The 12562-nt window shown below is 51.3% G+C and overlaps 1 protein-coding gene across 1 annotated transcript in view; it reads left to right on the top strand.

The window, feature by feature from the left end:
- Positions 1 to 12562, top strand: part of LOC130393110 (lisH domain-containing protein ARMC9) — a 36834-nt gene extending 24272 nt beyond the window's left edge. Inside the window, exons 21-26 of the mRNA XM_056603699.1 lie at positions 1166 to 1264; positions 1781 to 1896; positions 2826 to 2965; positions 3887 to 3992; positions 7517 to 7686; positions 10080 to 12562. Of these exons, the coding sequence (XP_056459674.1) occupies positions 1166 to 1264; positions 1781 to 1896; positions 2826 to 2965; positions 3887 to 3992; positions 7517 to 7686; positions 10080 to 10102 (654 nt within the window). The 3' untranslated portion in view covers positions 10103 to 12562. The remainder of the gene's footprint in view (positions 1 to 1165; positions 1265 to 1780; positions 1897 to 2825; positions 2966 to 3886; positions 3993 to 7516; positions 7687 to 10079) is intronic.

Here is a 12562-nt window from a genome sequence, read left to right as displayed (position 1 = left end):
CTTGGGACACGGGTGTAGAGTGTCTATCTCCAGCGATATTGCTGCCAGATAACGGGTGAAAACGGGTTATCTTCTATTGCGGTATGGATGGCCTGATGGCTATTGTAGGGGGGGGGGGGGGGGGGGGGGGCGGTCAGTCAGGTGTATCTGTGTTACGAGGGAGGGGGAGTGTGTGTGTCTGTGTGTGTGTGTGTGTGGAGGGGGGGGGGGGGTGATGGAGGGAGGGGGAAGGGAGGAAGAGAGAGATAGGTCATTTATAGGTCATATATTATACAAGTATAGTCGGTTATATGGTCTATGTAAATGAACCAGGTAAACAAAATAAGTTCCGCCTCTTTTGTATGCTTTGCCGTGGGCCTACAGCCTTGCTGCTACAGTCATACACAAATACTTTGTTTCTTAGGCCCCGTCCACACGAAGCCGAAACAGGCGAAACCGTTACGGTTTCGATCTATCCGGTTTCGCAGTATCTCCGTAAAGACGAAGCCAAGCGAAACCGGGTAGATCTGTAGAAACGCTGTAGTACACATGCCTGGCCCATAAGGGGCGCTGCTTCTGCAACAGAAATCCTTGTTGTTGTGAGTTCTGAGACTCCGCGGGCTTAACAGTCATTGGCTAGAGGGTCGAGGGGTGGAGCGATGACGTCATGGTTTACGGTTTCAGTCGGTTTCAGGCGTCCACACGAATCCAAAACGAAACCGGGTAGATTTGAAACCACCTCCGAGGGTGGTTTCAGAAGTTTGCGGTTTCGGTCAGCGGATTCGCCGGCTTCGTGTGGACGGAAGGCCGAACCGTACAAGACCTTTGCGGTTTCGCCATGAAATCGGCTTCGTGTGGACGGGGCCTTAATATTGCAAATCGCGTAACCGTCAGTTCTTCGGCTAGCCCCCCTCCCCACCCTCCAAGGAAGGGTCTTCTCGCTAGAAGGGTTGACCAGTCGCACAGTGCTTATGGCCACTCCGCACACCTTTGTGTGTGTGTGTGTGTGTGTGTGTGTGTGTGTGTGTGTGTGTGTGTGTGTGTGTGTGTGTGTGTGTTTGTGTGTAGTGGTGTGTGTGTGTGTGTGTGTGTGTGTGTGTGTGTGTGTGTGTGTTTGTGTGTAGTGGTGTGTGTGGTTGTGTGTGTGTGTGTTAATCTGAATTGCTCTGACTGTGTGGGCCGACAGGAGGACCTGATGGAGACGGAGCTGGACAGGGAGGAGGTTCTGCAGCCCCAGCCCCGAGAGCTGTCAGGGGAAGGGCTGCTCACCACAGAGTACCTGGGGGTCAGGAACGCGCACACACACACACACACACACACACACACACACACACACACACACACACACACACACACACACACACACACACACACACACAGACACAGACACAGACACAGACGCGCACACACACGCGCACACACTCAGAGCACCCGCCGTCACAGCAGACAGGCGGCCGTGAGGAAGTGAAATGGGACACATTTACGGATGTAGACAACGTCAATGACACGCCAAAAAAAAAGGAAACTGTGGTCAGACTCACTTAACCGCAGGCAAAACACAAATCCCACAGCACACACAACGGCATGGGTGTTGTGTTGGACTGGGACTGAGGTCGCAGGAGAGATGGTTTATGAGCTACCTGGAAACCGTTGTGTAGCTCCTTATCTGTGTGTGTGTGTGTGTGTGTGTGTGTGTGTGTGTGTGTGTGTGTGTGTGTGTGTGTGTGTGTGTGTGTGTGTGTGTGTGTGTGTGTGTGTGTGTGTGTGTGTGTGTGTGTGTGTGTGTGTGTGTGTGTTCCAGATCATGACCAACATGACCAAGGTGAAGAGGCGCTCGGCCCCCCACTATCGTCAGAGCGCCGATGAGCCCCTACAGCGGCCGGTGACCCCCAGCTCCCACCGCAACGGGACCCCAATGTAGGCCCCACACACAGAACGCAAGACACACACACACTCACAATACAAACACACACACACTCACAATACAAACACACACACACACACACACACACACACACACACACACACACACACACTATATTCATGTGTACGTACACGCACACACGCACTATATTCATGTGTACACACACACACGCTATATATACATACGCTGTACATCTACGGGGATTCGGGCCTCCAGCTCTGGACTGGTTCACTGTGATCCTCAGACGTGACGGGGAATGGGCCGATGCACGAAGATGATTTAGGTTGGGTAAAATGGCCACGGGCAAAGGGTTTGTTCTAACAGATAAGAGATACGAGATCCCGCTGCAGAAATCGGCATGCTACTGAAAAATGTGTTTTCACGACTGGTGTTGGGAACACGCGGTGGTAACATGCACCCTTTATCCGACGCCAATCAGAGTGAAGATACAGTTGATCGAAGCAGCATGCCTGCAGGTGAGGCTCTGACATCGGGGGATCGAACCCCTTCTTAACCGGTGCACTATCCTGCCCGTTAACCCAGCGCTGAACCACTACACCATCCTGCACTTTGATGCATGTCCCCGAGACGCGTTGCTGTGGTCCCTATTTGAAGCACATTTCCCAGGGTCTGAAGGCCTTTCACACGGTCCTTACTCAGTCAATGAGTGTAAACGTTAGAAGCTATTAAATTAATATGAAAAACCTTCTGGGTGAAGTGTGGCGGAAGGGAAGGGGAGATGGGTTTCTCCCAGGCTCACTCTGTTCGTGTGTGTGTGTGTGTGTGTGTGTGTGTGTGTGTGTGTGTGTGTGTGTGTGTGTGTGTGTGTGTGTGTGTGTGTGTGTGTGTGTGTGTGTGTGTGTGTGTGTGTGTGTGTGTGTGTGTGTGTGTGACTGGGGCGTGCCTGTGTGCGTTCGCGCAGGGACTACCGAGCCTGCAGTGAGGGCGCGGACCCCAGGCAGAGGGGAGAGGACATCCCGTCCCCCTCCCGGTACACCGAGCGACCCCCGACGCGCTCCGGAAGCAGACCCAGCACCTCGGACTCCCTGCACCTCAGCATCGGTGAGAGGCCACACTCTGGGTCTCCCCTGTTGCTCGTGTGAAGGGCTTAGCTGGGGTCTGATCGCGTGTGCGATTTCCTCTAAATGTATGATCGTGTGCACGGAAGGAAAAACGGCAATAGCACGTCGATACAGCGTTTAACCCTTCAGAATGATGGCACGCTTTGGTGTCTGTTTCTTAGGGGACTTACAGTGACTTGTTGATTGTTAAGTCGTTAAAACTGCTGTAGGTGAGATTCCAGAGTTGTAAAGACAGAGCTGAACAGAGCTGAAGAGAGCACGATTTTGCAACGTGACGATAAAAAAAGCATTTCCTTCCTTTGCTCTCTCTCTCTCTTGGCCTTCCCAAGTTTGAGAAGTTGTGCAATCACGCACCTGTGAGTGACAGGCAAGATTGATTCCCCGAACCAATACGGGAAGAGAGGTCCTGATTGGTTTGAAATGAGCAGGGAGCGATCTTAAATCTAAAGTGTCTAAAACAGAGGCAGGGGCAGTCGACCTACAACCTGTATTCTCAGATTTTCTTCGCCCACATTCATCATTAACAGCTGATGGATGGCTATTTCCTTCCTACCAAAGGACATCTCTCAAATAGTACCGACAGAACCTTTTAAAGAGCAGCCAGGGGTTCAGGAGCCAGGGGTTCAAGCCCTTCTGCTGGTAACCCCCTCCCCACAAGACTACTCCCTGACTATCTCACTGGTCATCAGTTTCCAATCTGATGTCAGAGGGGCGATAAGTCGGCCGCAAATCTGCCAGACATTTTAATTTCCGGCTGAAATCACACACCAAGTATGAGACATTTAAGCTTCTTTGATGTGCTGTTGGAGATCCACCCTGGCGAGGAGACCAGAACACATGGCCTCCAGACAAACACGAGCCAACACTGGGGTTGAGGAGGGCCTCTGTGTTCTCACCCTAGATTCGGAGTGCGGGCGGCTGTCGAGGGACCTGGGTACGGACGGACCGATGGACGACGGACACACAGACCGAACGGGTTCCCTCGGAGAACAGAACGGCTCTGCCAGGTAACCGATCCTCGGTTCCAAGGCTTATTAAAAGGTTTCCCGTCGTCCGCGTGTTCCTGCGTTTGTCGTCTTACACCCCACCGCTGAGGAACTTAAAGGTCCCATATTGTACCACCGGGTGTGAGTGGGAGTAGCCATTACGAGACGTTCTGAAAGAACTCTCACAAGTGGGCGTGTCCACCTAGATGTATGATAACGTACCATTCATCAAATAAGCAAACTCTGTAAAGTGATGCATTTAAGAAACAGGATACTAACTTGTCATGATAATAAGAACAACTATTTATTATTATTTTTAATTTCAATTATTTGATGGCCTTTTGGGCTGAATATTGTGTGTGTGTGTGTGTGTGTGTGTGTGTGTGTGTGTGTGTGTGTGTGTGTGTGTGTGTGTGTGTGGGTGTGGGTGTGGGTGTGGGTGTGTGTGTGGGTGACATGTCACAATGCGGCAGGAACTGCACCTATCAGTCACATGTTCCCTGGCTACACACACTGTATATACACTGTATGCACACGACCTGGTTGAGGTCACACTCTGCCGGTTCACAACGTGAACATGAAACTCACGAGCGCGTCACTCACTTTCCCCTGAAGACACCTTGCAGACTAGCCGTTGGCCCCCTCGCGGCGCACAGGAGCTAGGCTAACCGTTTGCCCACTCACTCACACGCTCACTCACTCACACGCTCACTCACTCACTCACTCACTCACTCACACCCTCACTCTCTCACACGCTCACTCTCTCACTCTCTCACTCACTCACTCGCTCACACGCTCACTCTCTCACTCACTCACTCACTCACTCACTCACTCACTCACTCACTCACTCACTCACTCACTCACTCACTCACTCACTCACTCACTCACTCACTCACTCACTCACTCACTCTCTCACTGTCTGTGTCTCACCCTTTCCCGGTTTCTCTTCGATAATGCGTGCGTCACCTAAGGGGTGTGCGACCGTGATAGTGAGAGGGTGACGGGGGGGGGGGCGAGGGAGACGGGAAGACAGAGGGAAGCGGGGAGAGAGGCGACAAGCTGCGGCAGGGCTGTGTTTAGAGGTGAGGCAGCCGGGGGGGCGGGGCTTGGCTATCTGGCTCCGGCGCTGGCGCGGGTGTGCGGCATCAATCGGTGACTCAGCAGCACTGCCAAGGTGGCCCTGTGACATGCGTTTAAAGGACCTGCAGCCCACAAAGAGCCCCATTCAGCACCGGGGCCGTCCTCCTCTCCTCTCTCCCTCTCTCCCTCTCTCTCTCTCTGTGTGGGTCCCCTCCCCCTAGCCCTCCAATCCCTGAGGAACGCCAAAACCTCTCCCCGTCACATCACCCCACAACTCCGCCGCACACACACACATTAATATACACAGACACACACACTAATGAACAAAGACACAAACACACACAAACATTAATGAACACAGACACACACACACACACACCGACACGCAGATACACACACACTTATACAAACACATTTATACACACACAGACTTAGTAAGCCCAAATGAAAGCATGCTTTAATTAACCGGCCCCCACCAGTAGCAGAAACCTTCCCAGAGGACCGTAGGACACCTTCACAAAACAACCCTGGCAGCCTGAGCCAGCCTCCTTCCACTTGGAGGGGGGGAGAGAGTAAAAGGCGTCAGGAACACTAAGGCTGACGCTTCGTTATTAAGGGGTATAGAGGTCGCCCATTTCAACACTCTGATTTCAAGTTGGTTACTAGTTCAGGGTTTACGGACAAGGGCTTTGGGTTCAACCGTTGACCCGGGGTAGGTAAGGTGAGGTAAGGTCTGGCTCGGTTGACCGAGCACACTGTTCTCCAGTGCGATGCTCCGCTGCACCCACATACAATGACACAGGCTGGGCCGGGCCCCTGGGGGGGGGCGGCCCAGCCGTTGTGCAGCCAGGTGAGGTTGTGACCTGTGTTGCGCGGTCGTCCAGCGGGCTGTATACAGAGCAACGCTGTTGGGGAACACAAGCGTGCGTTCGTGTTTCACTGCGCAATGTCACCGCAAGGAGTAACAATCCATGGCCCTTTTGAGCCACTGATGTTTAACCGATTTTTATTCTGGGATGCCATTTGGCTCAGGAGGTAGAGAGGGTTGGCTGGTAACCGGAAGGTTGCTAGTTCGATCCTAGAAGGCTTCTCCTAGCTCAGTGTCAAGGTCTCCCTGAGCACGACAACTCTAACCCCTACCACTCATGACGAGCTGGTCGCCTTGCATGGGGGATGAATGGGTGAACATTATAAAGGCAATATTATAAAGCACTTTGAGTGGCCACTGGTTAGAAAAGCGCTGTATAAATGCAGTCCATTTACCATTTATTCTGAACCAAAAAACAATACATTTTGGATCTGTTTCGTCTCGTAACTATTCATAAGAACAAGCCACTTCTCAAAGTCATTTGATTTAGATATTGAATTCTGGATGCACACGATTGTAATCTGTGTGAGATTTGAAGATGTTTCCTGAACTGTACTGTATTGTCTTTCCGTTTTATTTCCGTCCCGATGGATTCCTATAAATATTTAAAATCATCCACGCAGGCCATTACTGGATACACCCTGCCTGTACTGCGGGGAATACTGGGTGTCGGCAACGTATTGATGAAACTTTAGTCCCTTGAAACGATATGGCAAAAGGAGGCGGTTTAGCCCAAACCCATGGACACATAAGGCTGCATGCTAAGGAGAGAGAGGCCGAACGTAAGAAGGTTATTGTGACACTGCTCGCTGAAGTCAGCCATGCTATGGAAGCATGCCCAGCGACGTATAGCCTGGGTCTAGCTCGGCGAGCCGGACCAGTTGGCACATGAGCGCCGATCGATCACTCTCACCGGAAACACAACGGGAACACGAGAGGGTCTGTAATCAAAGTCTGCCTTTTAGGAAACGACAGAAGGTTGTGGAGAGGAAACGGGTCACAGAGATGGTCTCCATATGGAACGGAACGGCTCGATCGATCTTCCCCTCTTCCTGTTCTGTTTTGAGATGCTGTCAAGCAAGGCGGTGGTACTATAGTGGGCCCCGAGTCGACAGGGAGACAGTAAGGGGCCTGTGCTGGTCTCGGTTGACGGACTCCCTGGTATGATAAGCATGTCTAGCAGAGGGTGGGCTAAGGCGACCGGCGCACGCATTTCCCAGGCATTCTCCCTTAGGGGCAAAGGAAGGGTGAAGATGAGAACTCATGAAATGAGTCCACAAACAATGCATTTACATTCACGCTTTTGTCCGAGGGGAGTTTCAACTGTTCATACACACATTCATACACGCTGAGTCAACCACGCAGGGCGACAGCCAGCTGGTCAGGAGCAGCCAGGGTGAGGCGTCTTGCTCAGGGACACCTCGACACCGAGCCGGGGGGTCGAACTAGCAACCTTCCGGTTACCAGCCAACCCGCACAACCTCCTGAGCTAACCCATATTTATTGAGCATATTATTGAGCTACACCACTTATTTTGTGCTAAACTGTTTCACTAAGTTTCCCTGCAACCCCCCCCCCCCCGCCCCCCCCCCCCCAGCAGCAGCCACCACCCCACCGGGTTCAACAGCCGACCCAAGATCCCCCGGACCCCTGACTCCGAGGGGGGGGCGAGCCCGCGGAGCTCCCAGCAGGGCCGCCTGGCCCCCCAGTTCTCCCACTCGGGGCCCCAGCCGAGCAGCCGGCCCGGGTCGGGCAGTGACCGAGGGGGTGAGTACTCGCGTCTGGTCGGGCCACTCGGACCGCGTTTGGTCTCGTGGTTCCCTGTCTTTGTCCCCACGAGTCCTTTCCCGTATCCGGTCTGTTTCTAGCCTCTGTTTGGTTATAGAGAGACTATGACGGTTTCTGCTGGAATAAATGTTTGTATTTATTTATACTTATTTATACTATTTCATTTGTTTTGCTCATGTTGATTTGTCATTGTTGTAGTTGTGTGCATGTCCCCTTGCTGTAAACTTGTCGTCATTGTAAACGAAGGAAACCTCGATGCCCTACGAGTGTTAGTAGAGGTTTGAGATTAAATGAAAACACACGGACAATACGCAACTTGGACCTGAACTGATTCAGTTTCACGATACACGTAATATCTGTGTGCCTGGCACACCCAGATAAATCCAGTACGAGCAAGGAGGATGTGAGATGTGTATCGCGACCGCGATCTTATCCGTCGCCCGTTCTTTTATCCGTGATCACTCGATCTCTCCGACCCGCCCGTTTAAACGAGCCCCACTTTCGCCGCGGGCCAGATCACGGCACAGGCCGCGCCCTAGGGCCGTACCGCCGCCATCTCCAGCCTACGCCGGGGGGGGGACTACGAATGAGGCTGAGGGCTAGAGAGTCGTGACGTTGACGTGTTATCAAGAGGTCTTTGCGGAGGCAGTGGCCCTGATTGGCCGATTCCGGGCCCTCTTCTTTAATTGGCCAGATAAGCATCATCTCTGTGCCCTGCGTTCTCCTCTTATCGCATTTCCCGGGAGACGAAATGCAATTTGAGCTTCATTTGGAATGCGAAAGCCAGCCGTCCGCCACTGCCCCGCTCCCGGTGTCCTTCCCCGGAAAGACCCCGGATAACGTGCCCTTAACGGACGCACGCTGGGCCCGCCCCCCCCTCGGTCCGGTTACTTTATTATCGAGGTCTGTTTTCTCTGTCTTTGCGATGACGGTCTCAGGAGATTGTAACGGCACGAGATGGTTGTTAAAACGCAAATCGGTTCGGGAGGGAAGTCTATGAAGGTGTTATTGTAGCAAAAGTCTTGTACCTGTAACTGCAGAATTTGCATGCGTACACTAATGTCACAGTCAATTTGAAGTCGTATATATTTATTCCCCCCCCCCCCAGATTAGAAAATTAAGGGCGGAACTATTTTGTCCCTCCCACGGACGCTCTGGCATCTACGGATACGAATACTTTTGGTACACATTTACCAACTAGACGTGTTGCAAAACTACCTGCAACAAAACACAGCTGAGACTTGCAGGAGCAGATTGGACTTGTGCTCGCTCATTAAAATGCTGAATCAACATAGCGTTCTTTATCATTTTATTTGTGAGGAAATTCTTCACAGCTGTACTTTCAGCAGACGCCCCCCCCTTCCCGCTCCGTCGGGCTATGTGGACACCTTTGCCTCACGGAAGTGTTTGCTCACTTCAAAGTGCGCTGGCACCCCGTGCAAGCACAGACACAGCCCTGACTGACACAGGTACCCCCCCCCCCCCAACCCCCATCCCCGGGACCTGGCCTAGGACCGAGGGGGGGGGGGGGGGGGGCTTCTACGGAGCCTGTGGGGCCACCCAGTCCGAGGGAAGAGAGGGAGGGCGAAGGGGAGGTGGTGGGGGGGGGCAATGCCACCAATGCCGTGTTGAGAGAGAGGAGAATGGAAAAAAGAAAAGGGAAAGAATCCACCCACTGTCACCCTCCCCTGGGATCGCGTCGACAACCCGTCTCCGCGCTGAGACAGATTCCTCCGTTGCAGAGAGGGAGGGGGGGGGATTGGTTGTTGTTCTGGAGGTGGGTCGGTACAGACAATGCTGCCATCACAACCCGGGCTGCTGTCAGTGAGACGCTTCGATGATGAGTCAAAGTCACGTCCGATTTATAGTACTGGTCCCAAAGGGGTTCACGTGCACACATTACAGGACGCCTAAGCCCTCTGAAGAGAAGGATGAACTCCCCGTAAACCTTCAGAGGGAGCACGGACGGCCAGCAGTGCAGCTGCTTCCCACAGACATAAAAAACGATATGACATGATGGCACCAAAGTACCTGGACCTTCTTTAACCTCTTTTACTCCATCACCCCTCTCCCCAACACCTCCTCTCTCTCTCTCTCTCTCTCTCTCTCTCTCTCTCTCTCTCTCTCTCTCTCTCTCTCTCTCTCTCTCTCTCTCTCTCTCTGCCTCTCTCTCTCTGCCTCTCTCTCTCTCTCTCTCCTTCTCTGCCTCTCTCTCTCTCTCTCTCTCTCTCTCTCTCGCTCTCTCTGCCTCTCTCTCTCTCTCTCTGCCTCTCTCTCTCTCTCTGCCTCTCTCTCTCTCTCTCTGCCTCTCTCTCCGCTTCTCCCTCTCTCTCTCTCTCTCTCTCTCTCGCTCTCTCTCTCTGCCTCTGCAGCCCCCCATTCACAGAGGAAGTGAGGGAGAAGCAGGAGAGGAGAAGAGGAGGAGGAGGAGGAGGAGGGCCGATCTGTCAGCGGGGAGCGGCCCCTATCTCCCGGGTCGACCTCCCGCTTCCTGTAACCCCATCTCCCCCCGGGCCGGCAAGGGGGGGCCGAGGCTGGGAGACGCTCGGAGAAGAATAGAGGAGCAGCAGGAGGAGGAGGAGGAGGAGGAGGAGAGCAGGGAAGATGAGTGGAAAACAATGAATGGGATTGTGGCTCCGGCGAGCCTCCCTCTTTCAACCTCGCCACCGAGTTCCTCTGTAATGCTACACCCCGTTGGGCTTAAGCGCAGTAACAAGACGGCTCACCTCCACCAGCCACCACCCCCACCCCCCCCCCACCTCCACCCCCCAACTCTCACCTTGCCCAGGTTTCGATCCTCCACCTCCACCTCGACGCCTCCTACCATCATGTTTTGTACTGCGCCGTTAGATATTTATATCGTTTCCTGAAAGGTGAGCCTTGTAGGTTGAAATCGTGTTGTTTTTTTGTTTTGTATTTTATCAACAATGCCAGCTTTTGGGGTCTCTGCCCCACATGAGGGAATTACCCCGCACTTATTAGTTAAGTGATAAATGCATGCCCCCTGGGCCCATTCATAAATCGGCCGTGGCTTCCTGCCTCGTCTCCCTGGCTTTGTGTTCCAGGTGGCGATGGGACATGGGCAGATATAATTATGGGGTTGGAACCATATTTCTGTGCGGGGTCCCGATCCAACATCCAGCTCGAAGCACTGCAGGCCTCATTACGAGCAACGGAACATTCTGCCATTTTCACATGAATGCGTTCATGCACGTCTCGATGGGAGCTTCATCTGCTGTTTGTTGGTGTGTGTGTGTGTGTGTGTGTGTGTGTGTGTGTGTGTGTGTGTGTCGTTTTTCTCTACTTTAGCTTCCATGCTATTTTAATATTATCATAACCGCAACGTACCGAGTGAAATGTGTGTGGGTTTGGCTTTCACGTCTTGTTTTGAATATCTGAGTCTGTATTCATTGTTATGTGTTTTATGTATTATAGTCTGCCATTTACATAGCCGCCTGCCATTCCTGAGATAAGAAGTGTGTGTTTGTGTGTGTGTGTGCGTGCGTGTGTTTGCTTTAAACAGGTCTCCAGGTCAAAGGAGCTATGTTGTACATTATATCTAACTTGAGGATTTCCTGATTTGAGGCGATGTCAGCCATCCGTCCCTTGAAACCGTCCCCCTGCTGGGAAGTCTTGTGTTTGTCATTCATAACAATCACAGTTCACAATCCGACCAGAAGCTGCAGTTACAGCAACTCATCGAATGAATTAACTATGGTGTGAATTCTTTGAATACAAAATGAATCAAATGTGTGCATAGACAGACCAATAGAAGGTTAGTTGTGCTATTGCTGACACTAAACTCAGGCTTGAAACAAATACACAAAAGAGATCCCAAAGGGAAAGTTGCAGAGTAGCAGAGTGTCCGACTTTATTTTCAGGAAAGGGTCTTTGTAGATCACGCTTATCATTGAAGCCAAGTCACGCGCATTGGCTGCGAAACGCTTTGCCAGTAAACAGCTCAGTTTGTTTCTCTTAAGACTGATGGGAAGGTCTGTTCCAATGGTCCCTGGTGGTCTCTTAAATCAAGCCACAAACCATTTAAACATGGATGCCATCGGTTGCTATGCAACCCTGCCCAGCTGCTGTGACTGGGGTCATCGGAGACAAACTATTGGCTGTTGTACAAGATTTCATTCCCCTCTAAATCATAAGTTGAATTTATGAAATAGATCATGACATTCTCTCCTTAAAACAACTTTTGTATAAGTATCATGCGTGAGAATTGTTTACATGTATGAAGTATGTTTGAAATCCTTTTTGTCAAGCTAGACTCCAGATTGTGATGTAGAAACACAGGTCATTACATGTGAATTTGGTACAGAAACTTTAACCCTAAATCATGTCTTCATAATCAGCAGCACATTTGCACATGCCTTGTTGATTGTTAATGCTGTCTTATTGTGTGTGTTGCTGCCTCCGAGTGATGTTGTACCTTGAGTCAAATGAATTACAAAATAAAAGTGAGATTTTACATTGTCAGGAATTGAATAACAAAATGAAAGTCAATGTGATTTGACCTTGTTGTAAATAAACTACAAAAGAACTTAATAAAAGTCAATGGGATTTTATGTTTAAATGTATAAATCAACAATAACAAATATTTTCATGAATATAATTCCAACATAGTAGTCCATTTAACTTCCCTGTGCCGTAAATTAGGCTACAAAATAAAAGTTGGTTTCAAGTGAACTTGTTTGAAGTGACCGTGGTCTTCAGGATGACATATCAGTTGCTTTGCTGGGGGTGCCAGCAAGATCCAGCTGTGGCAGCTGGACCACTGGATCAATAAACAGGCCCCCAACCTTTTATCACAAGACCAGCACCGCGTCGTCAACACGCTCATTTGGCCCAA

This window comes from Gadus chalcogrammus, chromosome 12 (genome assembly GCF_026213295.1).
Source record: "Gadus chalcogrammus isolate NIFS_2021 chromosome 12, NIFS_Gcha_1.0, whole genome shotgun sequence".
Taxonomy (NCBI): domain Eukaryota; kingdom Metazoa; phylum Chordata; class Actinopteri; order Gadiformes; family Gadidae; genus Gadus; species Gadus chalcogrammus.
This window is presented reverse-complemented; position numbering and strand designations above follow the sequence as displayed.